The 24284-nt window shown below is 41.2% G+C and overlaps 1 protein-coding gene across 1 annotated transcript in view; it reads right to left on the reverse strand.

Annotated features, from left to right (window-relative positions):
• ROR2 (receptor tyrosine kinase like orphan receptor 2) overlaps window positions 1–24284 on the reverse strand; it is a 186360-nt gene that overhangs the window by 17471 nt on the left and 144605 nt on the right. The window contains exons 3-4 of the mRNA XM_075828858.1: window positions 9583–9870; window positions 9433–9463 (exon numbers count right to left, since the gene is read on the reverse strand). Coding sequence (XP_075684973.1) covers window positions 9433–9463; window positions 9583–9870 — 319 coding nt within the window. The remainder of the gene's footprint in view (window positions 1–9432; window positions 9464–9582; window positions 9871–24284) is intronic.

Below are 24284 nucleotides of genomic sequence, written 5' to 3' on the forward strand. Positions count from 1 at the left end.
AATTGGAAACAGTTGTTTGGTTCTTTGCACGTATTAAAGAAAAGGTGAAATAATACTTTATTATTTTAATAGTTCATGTACGCTAGAATTATAGAATGACAACTGGAATTAATTACAGTGGAAGACGCATTGTGCTTATGGACAGTGGAATCTTGTGGAGCCAACATTGTGCAATATCTTATGCCCATACTGTTTCCTAGTTCAATATAAAATACCTACCCACATTCCTTTACTTTCTCTTCTTGGTTGCCCTTTCATACACCCATACTTCATTAATAGGGGATCCGTCACTAATACAGGCAATAAAAACACCGGATAACCAGCAAGTACAGTTGAAAGCTGCCATTTTGAATAAATGAAGCCAATGGGCAGGTTGTCATAAAATTGTTTAGGATTCCTGACCAGCAGTGGATATATTAGGGCTGAACTGTGGAGTATAGTTTTTCCTTTAAAATTCATATTTAAAGTATAAGGGTGAATTCACACGTAGCTTCAGATTTTCCATGCGGATTTGCTCACGGAAAATCTGTTGCCGATTACAGTACCAGCCACGTGGATGATATTTTAACAAATCTCATCCACATGCTGCAGAATTTTTCCACGCAAAAACTGACCTGCGGTGAAGATTTTAAAATATTCAGCATGTAAATTTCTGATGCAAACTGAGCACTGATTTGTTGTGGATTTTTGCTATTGAATTCCATGCAGAAGAAATCCGTAATCGAATCCTAGTGTCGCAAATTTTTCTGCCGATTACCTGTAAATCTGGTAAAAATGAACTTGTTGCGATGCTTGCCTGGTCCCCCGTCGGCCTCTGTATACTTGCTGTCAAGGAATCACTACTTGAGCAATTCCCCAGAGTGTAAGTTTATGGAATTGATATATGAGAAATTCCCCAAAGGCAGCTGGAGACTGTCTGGATCAAGCGTGCAGGTAAATCAGCTAACTCAAGTCCGTCACCACTCTGGTCAGCAGAATCTAAGGCTACTCTATGGTCTTCACCAGAGCCCACCGCAAAGCATGTTGGATTTGGCTGCATAGAACCCAGGTTGCTTTTACAGAATACGGTGTTGGACAGGAGGTGCAATGCAGTCAATACCAGAATGGATAACCAGACAAGCCAGAGGGGTAAACAGCAAGCAGAGTTCACAACCAGGAGATACTAAAAGTTCAAGTTGCAAAACAGAAGAATACCAGGACTTGCAGAGGTCAAAACCAGCCGAGAGCAGAATGTCCAAATCAGTGAGCAGAGGGTAAATCCAAAGACAAAGCCGAGGTCCAATTCAAAGAGTCCAAACAGTCAAGGTGATACGGAGTGAAACCAGGAGCTTGATCAGACACATGCAAATATAAGAAATCACAAGTAACAATGGGAAAACTGAACAGATTCAAATACTCCACCCTTGGCTATGATAGGATGCAGACAGAGAAATTAGATTGTCTCTAAATCAAAAATCAGGGTAACCCAGAAGCTTGGCTAGTAGTCATGACAAGCTTAAAGTGACGGACGTTTACTAACACTTGCCTCCAGCGATAACGTGTCATCATGTCAACACATGACTGCTGCAGCCAATCACAGACTGCAGTGGTCACATGTCAATTGGTGGAGGTCTGTATTCAGAGAATGGAAAATACAAAACTGAATTGGTATACAAATTTGCGCTTTTCTATTGCTACCTGTTGTTTTATTTTACTTGAGTGATACAACTGGAATAACAGGTTCTATTTGTAGAAATGAATCTGACCCAATGAGAACATGTGATTACTTCACATGAAAGATGGTGCCGCTGCATGTCTGTAAAACCTGGGGACACAACTTTGGTTTCTTTTAACACAATAGTTGCTTTAAATAGCATATCCCAGCATCACTGAAGAAACAATTATTGAATTATGCACCAACATTTATATTACTGAAACAAAATGTGCTAATAACAGTTCCAGTTTAGAATCCATATTAAATAGTATGCAATATATTGTCTCTAGGTAAAGGACACCCAAGGGGGGAATTTGTTAAGACTGTCATTTCAAACGCCAGTCTAAATCTCAAGAATGTTAGAGTAAAATGTGCATGCCCCTTAATAAATTAGGCCCATCTCTGGCCCTCTGTGCACCAGAAAGTCAAATCTACACCTGCTATGAGTTGGCGTAGATTTGTGGCAGAATTTGCACCAGATTCTGGTGTAAATATTAGCATCCCCATTCCTATTCCTAAGCCACACGCCTTTCATAAAAAGTGCTGGTCATGGCATAAAGCTAAAAAATAAAATGACAACATTTTTGTGCAAAACAAATTTGCACCAAAATGTCCAATTTTTTTTTACGCAAATGCGTAAACCTTGTAATAAATTCCACCTATGGTCTTCCACCTGATTAGGTATTAATTTCCAATATGACATTCTGTGGTCCTTTCCGGTAGACATTTTGAGATCTTCTTCAGTAAAGCAAATTGTATTAAAATATGATAATTATGTCATATGTCTGATCATAGACCCAAACCAGATGCTTCGGCTTGGCATAGGGACGGTATATTCCCGGTGAATGATAACAGGGGTTTAACAGGATATCAATAGGGTGGGTATGCGCAAGTCAAAACTACCTAGAGTTGTCATGTCTTTGTGCCCAAATTTTGGAGGGCAGATATGGGCCTGTAGGAGTAAAGTACATCACGGGCAGTAAGGACTTTTAGTCGATTCAAATACAAGGCCTAATGATAGGGTGCTGGATTTTCTTTAAAAAAAAAGGGGGCTTGAACGATGGAAGAAAACAAGTAAGAACAAAACAAGTAAGAGTGGGGAACGTCCAGGCCCGGACGGACCAGAAATCTGTTTCCATAGTTTTTTAAAATATAACATTAGAATGCAAAAACAATTGAAGAGTAGAGGGGGAGTAGGTCTCTGAGTGTGAGAAATATGATAAAAAATGTTTTGGCTTAGATTATAATTTATAATTAGCAACGCTCATTGACGTATTATTCCCATACAATGTAAGTCCTAGCAGCATGTAACACTAAAATATAGCCAACTCTAAATAACCATGCAGGACATGAATTTGTTAACAAGAATAAAATCAATATTTATTGAATACTTTTAAAAAAGTTTTGAGCAACACAAATGCATAAAAATTGTCATGAGACACACAGACAAAGGAGTAGACAAAGGAGTAGATACAAAAAAACAAGGTGGACTCCCTGCATACCAAGTTGACCCCAGGCCTAATCAGGGGTAGTGTTTAGACTATATAGGGCTCTTTTGTACCAGGTATTTTCTAGGTATCCAGTCAGAAGTTTGGAACGTTGGGAGGTCCAACCATTGGAAGATAATCACTGGCAGAAAATTTTGGACAGAGTACCACTTTGAGTAAGGCTCACAGACTATTGCAATATAGGTGACCAACTGGATGCGTTCTGTCCCCGTTGTAAATCTGATTCCATATGCTTCATATGCTTTGGTCCTGCCTTGAATTAGAAGGTTGCCACCGTTTGTTTGTAGTCTGGGATATGTGGTGGATCTTGCGGCTACGGAGCCAGGTGAGCTGGCGGTGGCTAAAATGTTATATATGGCCTGTAAATTTATAGCACAACATTGGAAAGATCAGAACAGCCCTACTAAGCAGGAATTCATTAATAAAATGAACTGGCTTGTAAACTTAGAAAAAGGAATATTTATGAAATGAGGGGCAACGTCCAAGTTTAAGAAGCTGTGGTCCCCTTGGATTGACAGATCCATATACCTATATATAATATAGAATAGATACCCAGCACTATCATAAAATCTACATAGAATTACGCACTACAGAACACCATACGACTTGATGACCAGAAAACAAATGAGGTGAATAACTTGGTAAAAGGGCAAATATTTTCCTCCAAAATGCAATTAAGATTTCCGAGGCTTAAAATTCTGTGGGGAAAAAAGTAATTTGTTTTAAATGCTTTTCCTCTGAACCTGCCAAAGCACGCATGAAAGACTACTAAAACCCTTCCTAAAACTAACAGACATTACAGAAAGTTCGAACAAAGAAAAAGTTTAGAGGCCATTAAATTCTTCTGTATCCAAATAGACACAGATGAGGTCAAGATTAGTGGAAAGAAAATTTCCCAACAGGGTCTTTTACTTTGTAATTACTTAATACAGTTTGTATCTTAAATTGAAAGACATTTATCAATGTCCGCGGTTGGGCAGGCCGTATTGCAATGTCTTCAGAATTAACAGCTCACAGGTGGCAGGGAATTTCATGTACATACGACCGACACTAATTGAGGTCATGCACATTATTACAGCCATAGGCAATACTGTAGCTGAGCTCAACATTTTTGGGGTGAAGTACAAGTCACATTGACTTTAGACCCTCTTCTTTTTAGAAGAATTAATATATTTATGCTCCTGCTGCCAAGACAAATACAGCAAAATAAAATACATGAGCTCCTTTCAAATATGCCCTAATGCCATACTATATCTCTAGTGTTCCCTACAGATCCCTTTTAAGCTCAGAACTACTTCTAGAAGAAACACAGCCCGACGTATGCCATTAAGCTGTATACGTCGTCCATTGATTCCCATTCTACAAAACATATACGGTGCAGCATACTTTCTGCGTGAAATTCCCTTGTATTCAAAAATGCAGTCGACTACAGTTTTCAATACAGTGAAAATAAAAGTATGCCGATGCATACCACCTGAACGTATGCCATATCTACGTTTTACCTGCCATATTTAATTTGCCTAGAATGGAAAAACTTTTCTTTGGGAAAGGCCTCCCTTTTCACTCTGCTGGGACCCTGTCCTGTTTTGGGCTAAAAATTACATTAGAGCATATGAAGATAAAATACATTTATGTAAAGAAATGAATTTAGAATAGAATAAAAAAAAAAAACAACTTCTGCCACTGATAACTAAAAGGCTGGATTCACAAGAGCATGTTACGTCCGTAAAGGACGGAACGTATTTCGGCCGCAAGTCCCGGACCGGTCTCCTAGCATCATAGTTATGTACGATGCTAGGAGTCCCTGCCTCTCCGTGGAACTACTGTCCCGTACTGAAAACATGATTACAGTACGGGACAGTTGTCCCGCAGCGAGGCAGGGACTCCTAACGTCGTACACTGCAGTGTGTTCGGTCCGGGACTTGCGGCCGAAATACGTTCCGTTCTTTACGGACGTAACATGCTCGTGTGAATCCAGCCAAAGAGCTCGGTAGTGTGTTATATTAGGAAATAACCACACCATAAGTATTCACCATAATGGGCATGACATATTGTATAGCCCTATAAACACAATAGCTACTGACCTCTATAGCTCATTCATGTTACACGCTTACTATTACAATGTTAGAAGTGACTATGAACTACAGACCATGACATTTCCCATGACAGTCTAGTGAAATACAGCTACCTTTTTACAGCATATAATAATGTGTAAGGTACTTTGCAGAGCGAGTCAGGTTACAAGTGTGTAGAAGCAATGTTAATGTACAGACCCTTTAACAGAAAATGGATTTACACCTCTGAAAAGAATTCTGTAGATACACCAACAAAATCTAATTGGAGACATTTTATTACCTCCCTGCCAAAAGGCGGAATGTGAATAAATATCACTAATACGTTTCGGCCTAGTCAGAGAGTATTCACAAAAGTGTGATTAACAGTAATCTGGAGGACAAGTTCAATCCCCCGTTTTATGCAGAAACTTGATAGTAACCGACAGGTATTAACAGTGCAGAAATCTTGGGCCCACCTCAGCATTTTCCAGACCACACAAGGCAGGTTATTACATCTCAAGTAGAAATACAAAGCTGATTGTAGCTTGGAATATCTACAGTACAGAGTTAGGCCCAATTGCCATCGTGTTTTTGCCAAACGTATAGCATGAACGCCGTGAAAGCTCCCGACGTACACGCTACATGTGTCCATTACTCAGACGGAGGCAAAACGAGTGTCATTTTGGACTCTGTCTAGCCGTTATACATTTGTAGTACTGCAAAAAAAGGTATGCAGTAGCGCAGTAGACTACGCATTATAACGGAATCCAGTAAAAATATGTATACAGTGCTGTATACTTTTTTAAACATGGGATCCTATGGGTGATGGATGCCACTGTATACGTGTCATAATAGCCTATGGGTGACAGATGCCTGTGACGGATGACACACAGTGGCATCCATCACCCATCGACTATTATGGCATGTTTTACCCCTTAGTGCTGCAGCCATTTTTCAGTTTTGTTTTTTGTTCTCTGCCTTCCGAAAGCATAATAATTCTATTTTTCTGTTGACATAGCCATATGAGGGATTGTGTTTTTTTTTTGCGGGACGAGTTGTAGTTTTTAATAGTACCATTTAATGTACAGGAAAACGGTAAAAAAAAATATTTGTGGGGTGGAATGGGAAAACGACTGCATTGTTTTTTGGGTTTCGCTTTTACAGTGTTCACCGTAGAGTAATCGTCTAAATGTATTAAGTCTAAGTGTCACTACGATTACTGGTGCAAAACACGGCAATATTTATGTATTGCAATGTATGATCATTTCTACCGGCTCCTATTAAGCCCTGCCTCTGACAGGGCTTACTAGGAGTACAAAGATGGAAGCCTGGCAGACCCCCCAGGCTTACATGACAATCATCGGCACCCCGCAAGCTTTTGCCAGCGTATACGCAAAATATTATGGCAAAAACTAGATGTGAATTGGGCCTTATTTGTGTTCATTTCCAAAGTACTCTAAATATTCTTAACCCTTGGATGGTATGACAGGAAAGAACCTTGCAGATAGCTTATTTGATAAGTTAAGCACAAACACAACCATTCCATATAAAGTAATTATAACCCCAAATAGTTCCCAAATCAAAATAATTTAGCACATGTTCCTTTTATTTTAGGCTGAATACAGCACTATTAAGGCAATTGACATTCTTGAGAGCATTAGACATTAGTGGCATTCCCAACCATTTGCTTCTTAGCGATTAATCCGCATGCTTATACTTTCACTCAAACTACTAGATTACTTCCCCTTGGCAAAAATCCACTTCGCTCTCATTGTTTCCTGGTTTAGCACCACTTGAGTTCATAAATCATTTCAATTGTTGCCTCTTCTGGAGTTTTCATGCTTCAAAAGCATTTTTGATTGACTATATCAAATAGATAAACCTGCCCTATACCATAAGTGGGGATAGAGGTAGTAGGTACACAACTTCTAGCAATATCCGCAAAAATGTACTATATTCATTGTAGATTAAAAAACATTTACGCCTTGCTTAGATTGTCCTGTGGTTTCATATACCCACTATAACTAATAGGTTGTTTGTAGAGTTTAAAGCTATGTAAACCTTTGTAGCCTTTTTTTTTTTTTAAATGTAATTAAATGTATGTATTTTGTGCTTAAAAACATTTTTCTAATTGACTTTTATTTAAAATTGTCTTTACTTTTTGCAATGCAGCTTCTATGTATGCACTATACATAGAAGCTGCATAGCGACACTGTAAGCCGAATCAATCAGTCTACTGGACCGATGGCTCAGCTGACACCTGCTTCTGTGCGCAGGTAACACACAGGATAGCCCTAAGGGTATGTTCACACGATAACTGCATTTACGTCTGAAATTACGGAGCTGTCTTTTACGGGCGTAATTTGGAGCTCTTCTTCATTGAAGTCAATGAAAAATGGCACCAATTACGTCCCAAGAAGAGTCCTGCACTGCTTTGACGAGGCTGTTATTTTACGTGCCGTCTTTTGATAGCGACGTGTAAAATGACAGGTCGTCGGCACAGTACATCGTAAAGCCCATTGAAAGTAATGGGCAGATGTTTGCCGACGTATTGAAGCCGTTTTTTCAGACGTAATTCGAGGCGTAAAACGCCTCCAATACGTCTGAAAATAGGTTGTGTGAACCCAGCCTTAGGGCTTGTCCACATGTAACGGAATTGCTGCGTATTTTCATTCCGGAATTGCGGACGGAAAATATGCAGCAGAATACAGTAGCAGCAAAGTGGGTGAGATTGAACAAATATCATCCACACGCTGCGTAAAACTTCCAAGCAGAAATTCCGTATTTTTTTGTTCCGCAGCATGTTAATTCCTGCTGCGGAAAGTGGACTGAATTGCTGCGTTTTTCAGATGTCACCATCTCCCAACAATGAGAAAAACGCAACAAAATCCACAACATTTTCTGCAGTAAAAACCGCAGGAAATGGCGTGGTTTTTCCGCAGCTGAATTTCTGCTCGTTTTTGTGGATTTTCTGCAGCTATTCCGTTACGTGTGGACAAGCCCTAATACTGATCACATCTATGTTCAGATGTGATCATTATAAGGGTTGCATCATGAGCTTTTCAATGGATGCCATAATAGCCTATGGGTGACAGATGCCTGTGACTGATGCCTAGCAGTTACATCCGTCACCCATAGGCTTTTATGGGATCCGTTTAACGTATATATCATTAAAAGTTCATGAGAGTTCATGACGTCTACATTAAACAGATGCCATATTAGTCTATGGGTGATGGATGCCACTGTTAACCTACATTTAACGTATACATTGGGAGGTTTTCCCGCCATATACGTTAAATGTAGCTCAAAAACGATGATGTGAATGGAGCCTGAGTCTTGTATTTGATTAGTATAGCTACACCTTTGACAAAGCAATTGTGGGGAGACCATAATAAATACAGAGAAATAACCATATATGAAAGAAGAAAAATCTTTTATATGCAAAGAGGAAATCACTATTGTAAAAATAACATGAGATGACAAAGTCTTTCCTGGATTTGACTCTTGCTAGAACAGACTTATGAAGAATTCATATATAGGTCGTCACTGCTCACTTTAACCAATTGTTCTCCAGTTTCTGCTGAGGGAATTCTTGTCGGGTTGTGTACTGTGTAAAATACATCACTTGGACAGGTACATGTGTTTTGTTTCCGCCATTACATAGGCCCATGTATACGTGTGTCTAGTTTATAACAGTTTGTGCAGACCGAGTCCAATATAAACTAACAATCGCTTGCGTTAATTGCTAATTGATTCTAAGGGTATGTTCACACGGCTTATTTTCAGCCGTTTTTCGGGCCGTAAATGCTGAACGCCTCCAAACATCTGCTCATTGATTTCAATGGGAAAAACTGCGTTTTGTTCCCACGGGGCGTTTTTATACGCAGCTGTTTGTAAAAATGATGCGTAAAAAGACGCCCCGTAAAAAAGAAGTGCATGTCACTTCTTCAGCTGTTTTTGGAGCCGTTTTACATTGTCTCAATAGAAAAACCGCTCCAAAAACGGCCGTAAAATACGCCTGATGCATAAAAAAAAAAACGCTGAAACTCAGAGTTGTTTTCCCTTGAAAACAGCTCCGTATTTTACAGCCCTTTTTTGTTTAGCGTGTGAACATACCCTAATTCTATAGGAAAATATTCATTCACAATAAACTTGAAAGCGCAAAAATAACACTTACTGGATGTTGGGGTTGGGGCTGCGTGTAGGACCTGTTAAAAGAAACAGAAGATTGAAGTTATTTTTTATGGAAGATTAGATTACACAGTACAAAATGATATGCAATAGACAATACTATGCACAGAGAATATAATTCATATCATAAACTTACCAAGCCTCACAAAAAGAACACCAGTTGCAGTAATAGTCTTTATCCCATTGGTGGCGACGCATTGATAGTAGCCGGTGTCTGTGGTGTCTAGGTCTTGTATCCTTAGCCGTGAACCATAGTCTGTTTTTCTGATGGTAATTCTCTTGGGTTCCTGCATCACTGGAGCATCATTCTTCAGCCACTTGACATTGGGTAGTGGATTTCCCGCAACTTTGCAATGAAGGGTGGCTGCTTGACCCTGGACAATGGTGATGTTATTTACAGGTTCCAAAAATATTAGAAAGTGTCCTGGAGGGATAAAGAGCTAACATTAAAATGGAGGTATTCTTTTGGCTTAACATAGTTTATACTGTATAGAATCAAACACATTTGTTATTTCTTAGGCCTCATGCACACGACCGTAGTGTTTTTTACTGTCCGCAAATACAGATCTGTAGTCATCCACAAGTCATCCTCAAGCAAATACGGTCCGTAGTGCATCTGTATTTTACACATTCGCAAAAAAATGGGAGGCTACAAATGATGTCACCAACATGTCCCAACCCCTTGAAATGGTCACATGATCGCTCAGGTGCCATTTTCTTGGAGAATCCCCGGCTGTCGCATAGCAACGTTTCCGCAATTATAGACTGCTACGGAATGCACATCCATAGCCTTCTGCAATTTTAGACATCTATGGGCGTGCCGCAATTAGGAATCAGGAATAGGACATGCTTTATATTTTGCGGATCATTTCTACGGCCCGGACCCACATCCGTAAATATACGGAAAGGTGTCCGTGGTCCATGGAAATGAATGGGTCCGCAGATTATCGGTAACTACGGATCTATAAGTATGGATAAAAACTACGGTCGTGTGCATGGGGCCTAACTCATTCTTGCATAATCATTACTTATGTTTTACGTTGCACTCATCAGGTCTCAGAGATAAGGAGTGGAAAGTTTGTGGAAAATGTGTGTATTGCCGAGTACATGGTGAAATCATTTTTTGCAAAGTGCCTCAGATTCTTGCAATCTCAAGAGGTTGTGAACTATTCAACACATCAATCATAGTCATGTTTCCAGCGTCACCATACCTGGGGGGACAAGTGCCGTGTACATAAAATGTGTATAAATGTATATCGCTGTGAGCCTGTATGTGTGTGTACACATGAGAATGTATACCAGGGGGTATAACCCTGTAAGTGAATACATTAGAGCGCTAACACAGATGTCTCTGGCATGGGACATTACCAGCTGGAAAGAGCAATTATTCGGTTGTTACAGATTCGACAGCAGAACAAAAACACAGCCCCATTCCTCACAAACTCAAGACACTTCAAAGTCTTGGGAATTTGGCCGTGTAGGTTTTGCCACTTATTTCTCCCTTTTTAAGAATAAATTACAAGCTGTATAAATATGTTCAGAGCAGAATGCTTATGTAACTAACACATCTTGCCTTCATTTGCAAGTCATGTCCGTGCATCAATAAGTCTACAGTAGCTGCAAATATTTATCCTGAAATAACAAATTACAGCCTGTTAATTGTGGAATACAACATCCAGTAACATACGCATATATATTCCTAGTATCTCATGGGAATATTAGGACTGGTACTAATGGAGTCTAAGAATGGGGATGTAGCCTTATAGCGCCTTATCTTTATATACGCTACATAAACCAATTTCCATCTACTTAAAAATACCTGGCTATACCAAAGAACATCTAAAGGTGTTAGGACAGGGGATGAAGGACGGGGATCTAATGTACAGTACATGGGTGCCACCCAACACTCCCCTGATGTTGGTGGAAAGAAGTATCATGCATGTTATTTTTTAACATGCCCAATCCTTTATTTTCACGGGAGATATGGTGATAAGCCGACACTAGACGCATCTGGCAGCATCATATCCCCAACTCCCTTTTGACATAAACATGCACACTTGGCTGAGTGTGCATGATTATGAGTGAGTCGGGAGAAATAACTCATGTGTATGATCACCGTATATGTTTTTTTCCGCCTTGGACAATCCCTGTTTGTTAGAAGGCTCCCTTAACAGTAAGCAGATAACAAAATGTCCCCCTGCTGAACCGCCAGCGATCAGCTGTAATCTGCGGGGGAAACCTGACAGTAAGTGTTCGATTTCCCCGCAGCGCCACCACAGGGAAAATTAAGCATTACATAGTGTCCATTCATGCAGGACAGGACACAGAGATGCTCTTTGTAACTGCTCTACGCTCTGGCCAAGAGATTAGGGTCAAGAAATGAGGAACACCCTCTTTTAAAGGAACAGTGTCATCACAAATTTTTTTTTAATATGTTAAAGATGTTCGTGCTTTATTAAAAACGTTTATATTTATTTGTGTGTTTGTGTTTTACTTTTTCTTATTTTTACACTTTTTCTTCCCTATGGGGGCTGCCATTTTTTGTTCCATTTCTGTATGTGTCGATTAACGACACATACAGACATGGAATACGGCAGCCACAGTCCCATAGGGACTGCGAACGGGTCCCGTCCCATCCACTTCTGTGTACGCCGTCTGTGTGGGAACTGCGCATGCGCCGCTCCCACACAGTCCAATTTGAAATTGGCGCCGTCCGGCGCCATTTTCCTGTGGACCGGAAGTCGCGGCCGGACAGTAAGATTACTACTTCCGGTCGCGGCTTCCGGACTTGTGCACTTGGACCAGCGGCAGCAGACGGAGCGGACGGGCCGGAGGGAGCCACGGCGGCAGGAGCAGGTAAGAGATTTCAATGTATGTTCGTGTTTGTGTACGTTTACTACTGTATGTAAACCTACTACACTGTGTGTTAGCTCAAATAATGGCGACACACAGTGTAGGAGGTTAGACCGTTCAAACCCCTCGTTTATCCCGGCACTAGCCAGGATAAAGGAGGGGGGGATGCTGAGAGCTCACTAGAGCGAGGGCTTTTTACCCAATTTTGCAATGCTGCAATTTTGGGAATAGCTCCATCTAGTGACCAGCAATGGGAAATATTATAAATTAGAATCTAATTTATAATATTTCCTGACTCGTGAAAAAAATAAAAAAAATTTGAACAATGTTTAATCACCCACACACTAAATGTTTAATTAAAAAAAAAAACAACATGTTTTTCTGGCAACACATTACCTTTAACTCAGAATTAAATAATACAATATATAAAAATGAGTTTTAGAACCGGGACAACCCTTTAAGTGTTCAACCAACAGATCAACTGATCTTGTCACATATTTTTACACTGTACCAGGCACAAAATGGTTTCCCCAGTTTTCCTAAAGACCCAATGTCCCAAACTGTGAAAACATTGTCCGTCACATAATACCATATTTTACACCAACTATATTTTTCAATTGGTTTCCATTGGGATGTCCAGTATTTTTTCCACTATGATGGGAAGAAAAGTAGAGCCTGCGGTGCTATTCTTGCCATTAAAAGTGCAGAAGCCTGATGGAAACCTGACTGACCCCATTATAAGTCAATGGGCTTCATCAGGATTTATCAGTATCTGTTTGAAAAGGGATCCATGACTGGTGTGAACAGAGCATAACAGCTAACCACACAAATCAGAACATGAATCGCATACAAAGAAATTTCCTTAAAACTGACGCAACAAAACAGCAGTTCAGACATGTAACAAAACATGTATTATTTTGTCTTCAAACTGCATCCTTTGTGTGCCTGTCCAGGACTGCATGAGGCAACTGCCCATGCCCACTTCAGTTTTTTCCTTCAGGGTGTTATCCGTTGTTGTCACTGATAGCACCCTGAAGCCATTCATTTCAATGCGGCCATGCACACTTCCGTTGTTTTAACGGAACCGTGCGGCCGTTCAGTCAAAAGTAGTACAGGTCCTACTCCTGCCCGTTTTTTTGACGGAACAGTCTCGGCCTTTGCATTGAATTTGGTCCGTAAAACAACTGGCTTCTGTGTGCAGCCCGTGTGTGACAGGACCGTCATTAACGGCCGTACAACAGCCGACGGAAGTGTGCATGAGGCCTTATTACACTGCAGATTTATTGGTCTGCAATGGGAACTACATCAGTAAAGAGGAAACTCGATAGAAGACCACAATGTTAGCAACATACTATGAATGTGTCATCAGTAAATAGTCATACCATGGTAGAAAACTCCACATATCCAAGCAATGAAGGAGTAGAACCAACTGGAAAGACCATTATCTGCAGGAACTCCTGAGAATAGACACTGCTTTTTCAGATGCCCAGTCAGAATGAGGCCTTATCTAAGAGGAGACACTATTTATCCTGCCGGGAGACTGAAGCTTTTAGGCTGGTGATAAAACCAGCTAACCACATCCAGTAATGAACATAGTGCTTTACAAGGCCATGGCTAGGAGAACATGTTCAGATGTTGGTAAGCAGACACGTTCATTTAGGAACATCTTAGCTTTTGTTTGTAATGATCATTTAAAAGCTAAGTGCTAAATATCGTTTTCCTGCACTTCACTTTTTGGGACTGATAAAGGCTATAAAACACAGAGCAGAACATATCCTGGAAACACATGTAGGTGTGCACTGTAAGGCAAGGCAAATCTTATTTTTAATTTAGTTGTTAAATGGCATATCATAAAATAGACATGGTGGAAAGTAGAACGTTCTATTACAGCCAGTCATACAACCATGTTTTAGCCACCACATTTGTCGTTTTCTAGTCTACGTACCCTCCCCCTAAAAAGAAACACTGCCTGGTTCAACCATAAGCTGGTAATACACGCTAAAGGGCTGTTCACATCAGCGTTGAGGACTCCGTTAGGGGCCTTCGTCACAGATTCCTTTGGTTTTGCCGGACAAAATAGCGCAGCATGCCCAAAAGCAGATGCAAACCCGGCTTCAGATGCCTTCACTGATATGTATAGTTAGTGGGGCCGCTACCAGTACTTTTAATGTAATGAACCAGTAATGTAATGATATTAAAATTGGTCGGTTCCGACCAATGGAAATCTGCTTTATTAACCTAAACACTGATCCTTCTTGCTTTAGTATTCTTAGTTTTTGGTAGTAAATTCCACAATCGAAAAGTGTGAGAAACATACATGTGGGGCAATGCAAATGTACAATATTTCCCACAATACAAACCATTTTCTATGGTACATTCTCCATCGTTCGTATATAGTGGGAAATATCTTTTTGTGTAGTCACCCTTACTGACGAGCATTCCAAATACAAAAGAAAAATCAGAATGCTCCTCGTACCATGGCCAATCTTTACGTCTAGAGCCAACTTTAGCATGGAGGTTTTTTTACTTAACACAGACTTACGCACGCAAAAAACAAAGCGGGAAATATATTAAGACTGGAATGTCAGACGCCAGTCTTAAACTGATTCACGTCGGCGGTAAATGCGCCAAATATTTTAAGAGGTGCAAACCTCAACTTATTTGGTACATTTTTGGTTGTCTGTGCGAGAGAAATGCAAATCTTCACGTGCTGTAAGAAGGTGTAGATGTGCGGCATAACTTCTGCCAGTTCCTGGCATAAATTATGATAAATGTGTCATTCCGGCGGAGGCAACGCGCGATGGGCTAAGCCCTGCCCCTTTTTCTTGCCACTTTTAAAAAGTGTCGAGAAAAGTAGAAAGTCACAAGTTTTAGTGCAATTATAGCATGCACCAAATTTGCAGCTTTTTTACACCACAAAAATGGCGTAAACCTCTTGATATATTCGCCATTTTGTAAAGACACGCTACATTTACACGAGTGTGACATATTTATTCGCGTAAAAAACATGCGTAAATCTGTCCATGTGCGTTGTTATGCATCAATGTGCTTTGCGAGTGGCATGCATTTTTCACGCACTCACAAGCACTTTTTTCTTCAATGTAATTGATGCGTAAACGCACAGCACACGGACGAGATTCACGCTCGTGTGAATGAGCCCTAAGGCTGTTGTACATGGCTATATTACAGCTCTGTGCAGGAGCCATATCTTTAGTGCTGTGCATGGGATCGGGAAAGTCTTTGCCAAAACCTTTCTTTGATCTTGCAGGACGAGGTTCAATCCCCTCTTTGGCACTATATGGCTCCTGCACTTAAGGCCCTTTTACACTGGCCAATTATCTGGCAAACGACAGTTCAAAAAACGCTCGTTCATCGGCTAATCGTATCGTTTTAAAACTGCAAAATATTATCGTTGTCGGCAGCACATCTCCATGTGTGAACAGGGAGACGCGCTGCCGACATGATGGAAATGTATGGGGACAAGCGATCGGAGTAATGAGCCCATATTAGCTTCTTGGCAAAGATGTAAACGAGCGCCAATCAACAAGCTGTCTCGTTGATCGGCGCTCGTTGCAACGGCCAAACTTGGCCGGTGTAAAAGTACCTTAAATTGTAATACAGTCATGAGAATAAGCCATTACCCGCAGACGTTTCTTTATCAGTCCACAACAGCCACAATAAAGCTGGATTAGAAAAGTATAGACAGAATAAAAGAAGCCAAAAGATTGCAGATTGCGTAAAATTCGACATCTCACTTCAAGTGAAGATAAGAATCTCACATAGTATACTCAAGTAAACCTGTATTAACCTGCCGCATATAGGATTATCATCCCCTTGACCCGTCATGAGTCAAGGCCAGACGTCTGCAATGTTGAATGCTGCTGTGCGCCACTGTACTGTCACCGTACATAAGTTATTCGCTCAGGACTAAGGCCTTGATTTGTGGGTCTGCTACAGGGCATATTGAATGGGTCTTTCAAATTCCTAAGTAAGAAACGACTTACAACGGCTGAATGCGATATCTTGATATTCCAGATGTGCAGGTCACATGAATCACGCACATGTAACTGTTTCCCGCTGCTTTTCTCCAGTTTTACTAATCTGATGTTCTCACCTGTTATGCTCTATCTCTACAGGAACTCAGCGTTATAAAACAAGAGCTACAGCGTGTTAATATTACATCATTTTGCATATCAGTTGTGGAAAAAATACCATGTGATGGAGACAGCCCCCTTATTTTGTAAAAACGGAGTGGTGACTACACGGGATCTTAAAAGTTACACTTGGATGCGCTCGCTGATATTTAATATTCCCATGGTAAATACACCCCTTCATCTTTCTCATGCTAGTTTTGGCTATCATAGTTTTCCCTTTCTCTTACTAAACTTGCATTTCTGACCTTTCTACCCGTTGTAGGAAAGTAAAGTGGTGTGAGTCTGGGTCCGTTCCCCCCCCCCCCCCCCCCTTACTGTTTCCTAATGCTCCTGTCTCTTTGGTGAAATTGATACCTTTGCACTGTCCATAGGGAAGGAGGATGGGAAAAGCTCAAATACATATTATATTACATATATTATGATATAAATGGATGATATAAGAAAATGCAAACAAAGCAGCTAAAATGCAATACAAAAATCACCTTACCAGGAAAATGATCATATATCAGTGTACACATGTGTATTATCTTTCACCGCTAACAAACCAATAGCAAAATGGTCTCCTTCACACAGGGTTTTTATCTGGCGTTTTAAAAACGTATATAAAAAAACATGTTTTTTATATGTAACTTGTTTTAAATAAAACAGGAGGGCTAAATACAGGCCAGAGATTTAATATCTCTACAATCAGGATTTGTTCACATCTGCGCCAGGGTCCCGTTCCGACGTTCCGTCAGTCGACTACGCTATTGATTCCGTCAAAACGACGGAACCCCTGCACAACTGAGACAAACAGAAACCATTGGGACCGGATCCGTCACCATTGAAATCCTTTGGTTTTCCGTTTGTGTCAGTCAGGGTCCCGTTCCGAAAGAAAGCTCCGACGGAACGTCGTAACGTGACCCTGGCGCAGATGTGAACGAAGCCTCATTGTAGAGATATTAAATCTCTGGCCTGTATTTAGCCCTCCTGTTTTATTTAAAGTTGGCTCTATATTTAAAAAGATGCGATACAATACATATTCTTTTCAGCAGTATTATATAAAAAATAAAATAATAGTTAAACAAGTCCTGAACCGCCCTCCATGTATAATGAATGATCTTTACTGAACCAAGCAGATATTATCCGGTATTGAGGAAAACACCAAAAAGTCCTCCTCTGACTATACTCATGTGGCCAAACTCAAATAAATGATTGGTGCTTAAAGAGGCTCTGTCACCAGATTTTGCAACCCCTATCTGCTATTGCAGCAGATCGGCGCTGCAATGTAGATTACAGTAACGTTTTTATTTTTAAAAAACGAGCATTTTTTGGCCAAGTTATGGGCGTGTTGAAAAGTAAAAGTCCAAGTGGGCGTGTATTATGTGCGTACATCGGGGCGTGTTTACTACTTTTACTAGCTGGGCGCTCTGATGAGAAGTATCATCCACTTCTCTTCAGAACGCCCAGCTTCTGGCAGTGCAGATCTGTGACGTCACTCACAGGTCCTGCATCGTGTCGGCACCAGAGGCTACAGATGATTCTGCAGCAGCATCGGCGTTTGCAGGTAAGTCGATGTAGCTACTTACCTGCAAACGCCGATGCTGCTGCAGAATCATCTGTAGCCTCTGGTGCCGATGTGTCCCCGCTCGTCTGACACGATGCAGGACCTGTGAGTGACGACACAGCGTGATCTCTCGAGAACACGCTGTGTCTGCACTGCCAGAAGCTGGGCGTTGTGGAGAGAAGTGGATGATACTTCTCATCAGAACGGCCAGCTAGTAAAAGTATTAAAAACGCCCCGATGTACGCACATAATACACGCCCACTTGGACTTTTACTTTTAAACACGCCCACTTGGACTTTTGCAAGCCTCATTTGCATAACTACAAAAATGGTCATAACTTGGCCAAAAATGCTCGTTTTTTTAAAAATAAAAACGTTACTGTAATCTACATTGCAGCGCCTATCTGCTGCAATAGCAGATAGGGGCTGCAAAATCTGGTGACAGAGCCTCTTTAAAAGTCATTTATTACTGGCCTGATGAAGACACCAGTTCGGTGTTGAAACGCGTAGCCCTTCCATTAAAACTTTGCCATGATGGTTATCTAAGTCTTCCATCTTTCAGTCTATCCGTGCAGCGCCGATGGTCCTATTTTTTATGTTTTACAATTATCCTCTGGACAACAAACTCTGTTTGATGTGATTTGGACCTGGCAGCAGCAGCCCTACTACCCTTTTGACACTCATTGGTGTCCTTTGGGCCAGGTGAGCTTATTCCTAACAAAGTTTGCTCCCTTGCCCTATCTTACTTTTACTTTGCACCATGTGGCGCCGCGTCTCTTTTTATTTCCTGTTTTAATTTATTAAGACTGGCGTTTCATACGCCAGTCAAGGAGTCTGTCACCAGAAACCAAACCAGCAACATAGTAATATAGTGTAGCCTCGCCTGAATGTAACACTGTTTTAATTTTTCAGATGAGGGCATCCTTCACCGCGAAAATCACTTTATTCAATATATGCAAATTTGCTTTCTGGGGGAATGAGGGCGTCAACATTGCTCCAAACCGCTCTGGCTTCTATCCCCATCCCTTCTTTCTTTGACTGACAGGGCCAGACAGTGCAAAAGCCGAGTTCACGCCTGATCCCGTATTCTCCTAAACGCGCCCGCGCCTCTGCTTCATATGAAGTACATCCTTGACGTTTCACCGGTTTAATCGGCTGTACTGCGCATGCGACATTCATGAAGGACGCTGGCCTGTGTCGGGGTCTTATATGAAGCGCAGCACTTCAAGGTCATCAGTGCTGCGTCGCATACAGCGTCATGACACTGCCTGGCATCAGGTCCTTGCATGAGCGGCGCTGAAGGAATTAGGGAGCCGGAAGAGAGAAGAGTAGCGGTGAGTATAATTTTTTTTTATTTCATTTTTTTAATTTTGAGATTCTAATAGGAGGGCAGGGAGGTAGTCAGATGGGGGGGGGGGCAATGGAGGTGCCTTGCCACGTCCCATAGAGTGAAATCTATGCCAGCTAAGTGCTGGCGTAGATTTCAGATATAATTTATGCCAGTTTTCCAGCGTAAATTATAAAACATTTGTCTGGCCTCGTGGCCATGGCCCCTTTCGTTAAGGCGTAAAAAGGCCCTTTTGCGACTTTTCTATGCCAGAAAACTTGCGTAGAAATGTTGATAAATTACCCCCACTGATTCCGAGTATGTCATTTTTATGTTTGTTCTCACTTCCCCGGGCCCACAGTAGGCCTGCAAATGGTCCATGTACTATATGCTAATGCATACCCCGGACTCCTAAGCTCGGAGAAATACTACAGCGCCATCCTAGGTGCCTCATTAGCATACAGCTGGGGAAGTGCAAGAGTACAAACAAAATTACATATTGAAAATCAGTATATTTTAAGCTTTTCAAACATCACAGTTCAGGGGGGGGGGGGTTCCGTGTTGACACACTCCCTTTAACCTTTGTTGAAGCTGAAAAATAATTCCATATGTAATTACGTATTATGGAGTCTATGTGCTGTGTCTGTGAGGCACCATATTCTCCCCTAGAATCAATCCGGTTGAATCTGTGAGAAAAAATACCCCATAAGCCCCTGTATAATATTGGAACCACTTGGTGGAACAGTACAGATCTGTAATACGGCCATCTGCATAGGCTCTATGGCTGTGGCAGGATGTAGTAGAATACATATTTCTGTAGATAATATTATAATAATATTTCTGTAGATTTGGATTGTTGATGTTTACCATGACAACGAACCAATTTATGCATTTACACTTTATGCAAAGAATCCTACTGTACACTGTATTCAGTCTGTATGTATTTATACAAATTAGAACTTAAAGGAACACTCCGGTAACATTTTTTTTTATCTTGGCCCCAGTTTGGAAAGTACACTTGGTAAAAGGTAGCGCAGGTAGGGCTCTTACTGGGGGCTTTATTGCTGAACGATCTTCTCTGTGCAGCGCCTGCTGTGTGGATCGGAAGTCACTTACACTATGCATTCCTGTAAGACTCAAACTCACTGTAGTTCTGCTTTAAAGGGAAGGTGTCACGAAAAAATAATTTTTGTATGTTATTAAAATAAATTTTATTTATTTGTCTTTTTGTGTTTTACTTTTTTCTTTCTATTACTTCTCTATGGGGACTGCCATTTTTTTTTCATCTCTGTATGTGTCGATTAACGGGAGCCGTTCCATTCACTATAGCGTACGCCGTCTGTGTGGGAACGGCGCATGCACCGCTCCCACACAGTCCAAATGGAAGGTCTTCGGCAGTGCGACATCCGGCGCCATTTTCATGTGGACCGGAAGCCGCGGCCGGACAGTAAGATGACTACTTCCAGTCGTGGCTTCCGTCCATATGTTCAGAAGCAAGGACTAGGAGCGGAGGGAGAGGAGGGAGCGGAGGCAGGAGCAGGTAAGTTATGTTTGTGTATGTTCGTGTTTTAACCACTGTATCTAATCCTCCTACACTGTGCATTCACTCAAAAAATGGCGGCACACAGTGTAGGAGGTTTGAACATTCGACCCCCTCCTTTCTCCTGGCACTAGCCAGGAGAAAGGAGGGGGGATTGTTTGAGCACACTAGAGCGAGTGTGTCTTCTCCAATTTTGCAGCATAAAGCAATGAGGTTGCTTTACCACATGCCAATGCTGCAATTTTGGGAATTGCTCCATCTAGTGACCAGCACATGGAAATGTTATAAATTAGAATCTAATTTATAATATTTCCTGACTTGTGAAAAAATTAAAAAAATTTGAACAATGTGTAATCATTTATATACTAACAGTTTAACTAAAAAAATAAATTTCTAGCGACACATTCCCTTTAAAGAACTTAACCCTTGAGTTGTTCTAAATCTTGGTTTTAGATTGAGCTTATAGTCTGAATAGACTATTTCACGTCTGTAGAAACACTTAGAATGTGTCTTTGAAAATCTCCTTGCCTACCCATGGTGATGTGGAGACACATCTGAATGAAATGTATTAAGCATTGGCTCCTCACAGCTGGCCACCTCAGAACAAAGTGGACATTCAGAAGGGTGACAGCGAGGAAGGGTCTTTGAAAGTTATTTCCAAGGGTGAAGTGGAAGAGCAAAGTGTGAGGGGCTAATGTGTGATCTGGTAAGGTTATTCTATGAGCAGGGGTCAGATTCTAGCTGTGAAAGGGCGCCGGACTGCTCTCTTGACATTCATGTCTGCAGTATTGTGTCTACATTTATTCCAAGCACTCCTGAATCTGTTGATATATTTTATTTGCTTGTCTGAGGTTTGCTTACAATATGTCTACGTCCACCATGAAACCAAGAGCTGCAGGGGGGCCCTATATTGCCGCAAATGCACAGTTCCTCTTCATTATAGTGGAAAAAACAAACCATTAAAGTGAGCACTCTCAGCTATGTCCACATATGTGGCCATATGTCCATGGAGAACGGGGACCTGGAAATATCTCTTCCATGATGTTCGCAGTTGTCACACTTTAATAATCAGACATTTTTAGGCATATTCAATCAATATACCATAAATAGGTTTGATAGGAATACCCTTTAAGATGCCAGACATGGGGTATTAATGTATATATAGTCAACATCACCCAAACCATGTGTTGGCCACTATCTTCAAACTATATCTAGCAAACATCAAACATGGATTTAATCCCAGCAGGTAACAGGCAGGCTTGTGATACAAGAGAAGGACACAATTTGCTGCCTGCTGTGACAGTGATGTCTGACTAACTTCTTCACTCATCTGTTTAATCTATAAGGACTATATGTGTCTTCCTAAGAGGGCAGTACTGTATGTGGATATGGGTGTTATATCAAAAGCAGTGCCTAGCTTCTTTCGCCGCATATCTGGCACTTTTGTGCTTGGCCAAGTTGGCCTGCTTCGACCGAAAGAGTCTACTGATAATTGCAATAAATTAGCTGGTGTGTGTTCAAATAGGATACAAGACAGCCCAACAGAAAAGGCTAGCATCAAATCTACTGGTTTTCCTTGGAATCAGAGAGGTCTCTTAGTTGGTCATTTCTCATCAGCACCCTGCTTTTGTGTTTGTGAGAGCCTAGATAATCGCAAGAGCTGTCGCTCGGTAAAGTTGACGCTCCACGCTGGGCCCGAGAAACTCGTTCCTGGTACCTGTACCTATTGTTCTAATGGAATGGACCATCAGATCATTCATTAGTGGTTTGTAAAAGTGGTTTCACAAGGGGCACATATCATCTGTCTTTACCAATTTTAAAACGAGCACTGATCGACAATACAGCTTGTCGATCAGCGCTTGTTGCTCCCTTTAAACGCAGCAATGATCATTTAGTATGGTTTCAAACGATCGTTACTATAATCGCTCATACCTATGCACTTTCATCATGTCGGCAACACATCTCACTACACAGGGAGCTGTGCTGCCGACAATGATATTTAGTGCAGCATAAACTATACGATCAGCTGATGAACGATTGTTTGCTCGTTTATCGGCTGACCTTTGCCCTGTTTACATAGGTCGATAATCGGACGCTCGTTCACTCAATCATTGGTTAATGTAAAAGGGCCTTTAAACTGTTTAGTGTAAACTTACCTTTAGGTTATTTTACATTACATTAGTAGTCAAAGTAACGGTCCTTTTACATGGGTCAATATGGGCAGTGAAAACGAGCGCCGATCAACAAGACAGCTCGTTGATCGGCGCTCGTTTGCTCCTTTCACAAGGAGCAATGATTGGCTATGTATGGGGACGAGTGACCGTTAGTACCATCGCTCGTTCCTATACATTTCTATCATGTCGGCAGCACATCTCCCTGTGTACACAAGGAGATGTGCTGCCGACAATGATAATATTTAATGCTGAATAAAAGACGTGATCAGCCGATGACTGAGCGTTTTCTCATTCATCGGCTGATCGTTGCCCTGTTTACACAGGGCAATGATCAGGAACAAGCGCTCATATAAACACTTGTTTGCCCGATCATTGTCTCGTGTAAAAGGGCCTTAAAGGACCAGTGTCACGAAAAAAAATTTTTTTATATCAATTTGCTTTTAGTGTTTTATTAAAGAAAAAAAATATTTATTTGTGTGTTTGTGTTTTACTTTTTTTTATTTTTTCACTTTTTCTTGTCCATGGGGGCTGCCATTTTTTTTTCCATCTCTGTATGTGTCGATTAACGACACATACAGACATGGAATACGGCACATACAGTCCCATAGTGAATGCGAATGGGGCCTGTTCCATCCACTATGCTGTACGCCGTCTGTGTGGGAACGGCGCATGCGCCGCTCTCACACAGTCCAAATTGAACTGTGCGACGTCCGGCGCCATTTTCTTGTGGACCGGAAGTCGCGGCCGGACAGTAAGATTACTACTTCCGGTCGCGGCTTCCGGACTTGTGCACTTGGAGCGGAGGGAGCAGACCGGAGCGGACGGACCGGAAGGAGCGGCGGCGGCAGGAGAAGGTAAGTTAGGTCTGTGTATGTACGTGTTTTACTGTGTGTTTACTACTGTATGTTAACCTACTACACTGTGTGTTAGCTCAAAAAATGGCGACACACAGTGTAGGAGGTTTGACCGTTCAATCCCCTCGTTTCTCCCGGCACTAGCCAGGATAAAGGAGGGGGGATTCTGAGAGCTCACTAGAGTGAGTGTGTTTTCTCAAATTTTGCAGCATAAAGCAATGTGGTTGCTTTACCACATGCAATGCTGCAATTTTGGGAATTGCTCCATCTAGTGACCAGCGCTGGAAATGTTATAAATTAGAATCTAATTAAAAAATTAAAAAAATTAGAACAATGTTTAATCACCTATACACTAACTGTTTAACTAAAAAAAAAATTCTAGCGACACATT

Source organism: Rhinoderma darwinii, chromosome 1 (genome assembly GCF_050947455.1).
Source record: "Rhinoderma darwinii isolate aRhiDar2 chromosome 1, aRhiDar2.hap1, whole genome shotgun sequence".
Lineage (NCBI taxonomy): Eukaryota > Metazoa > Chordata > Amphibia > Anura > Rhinodermatidae > Rhinoderma > Rhinoderma darwinii.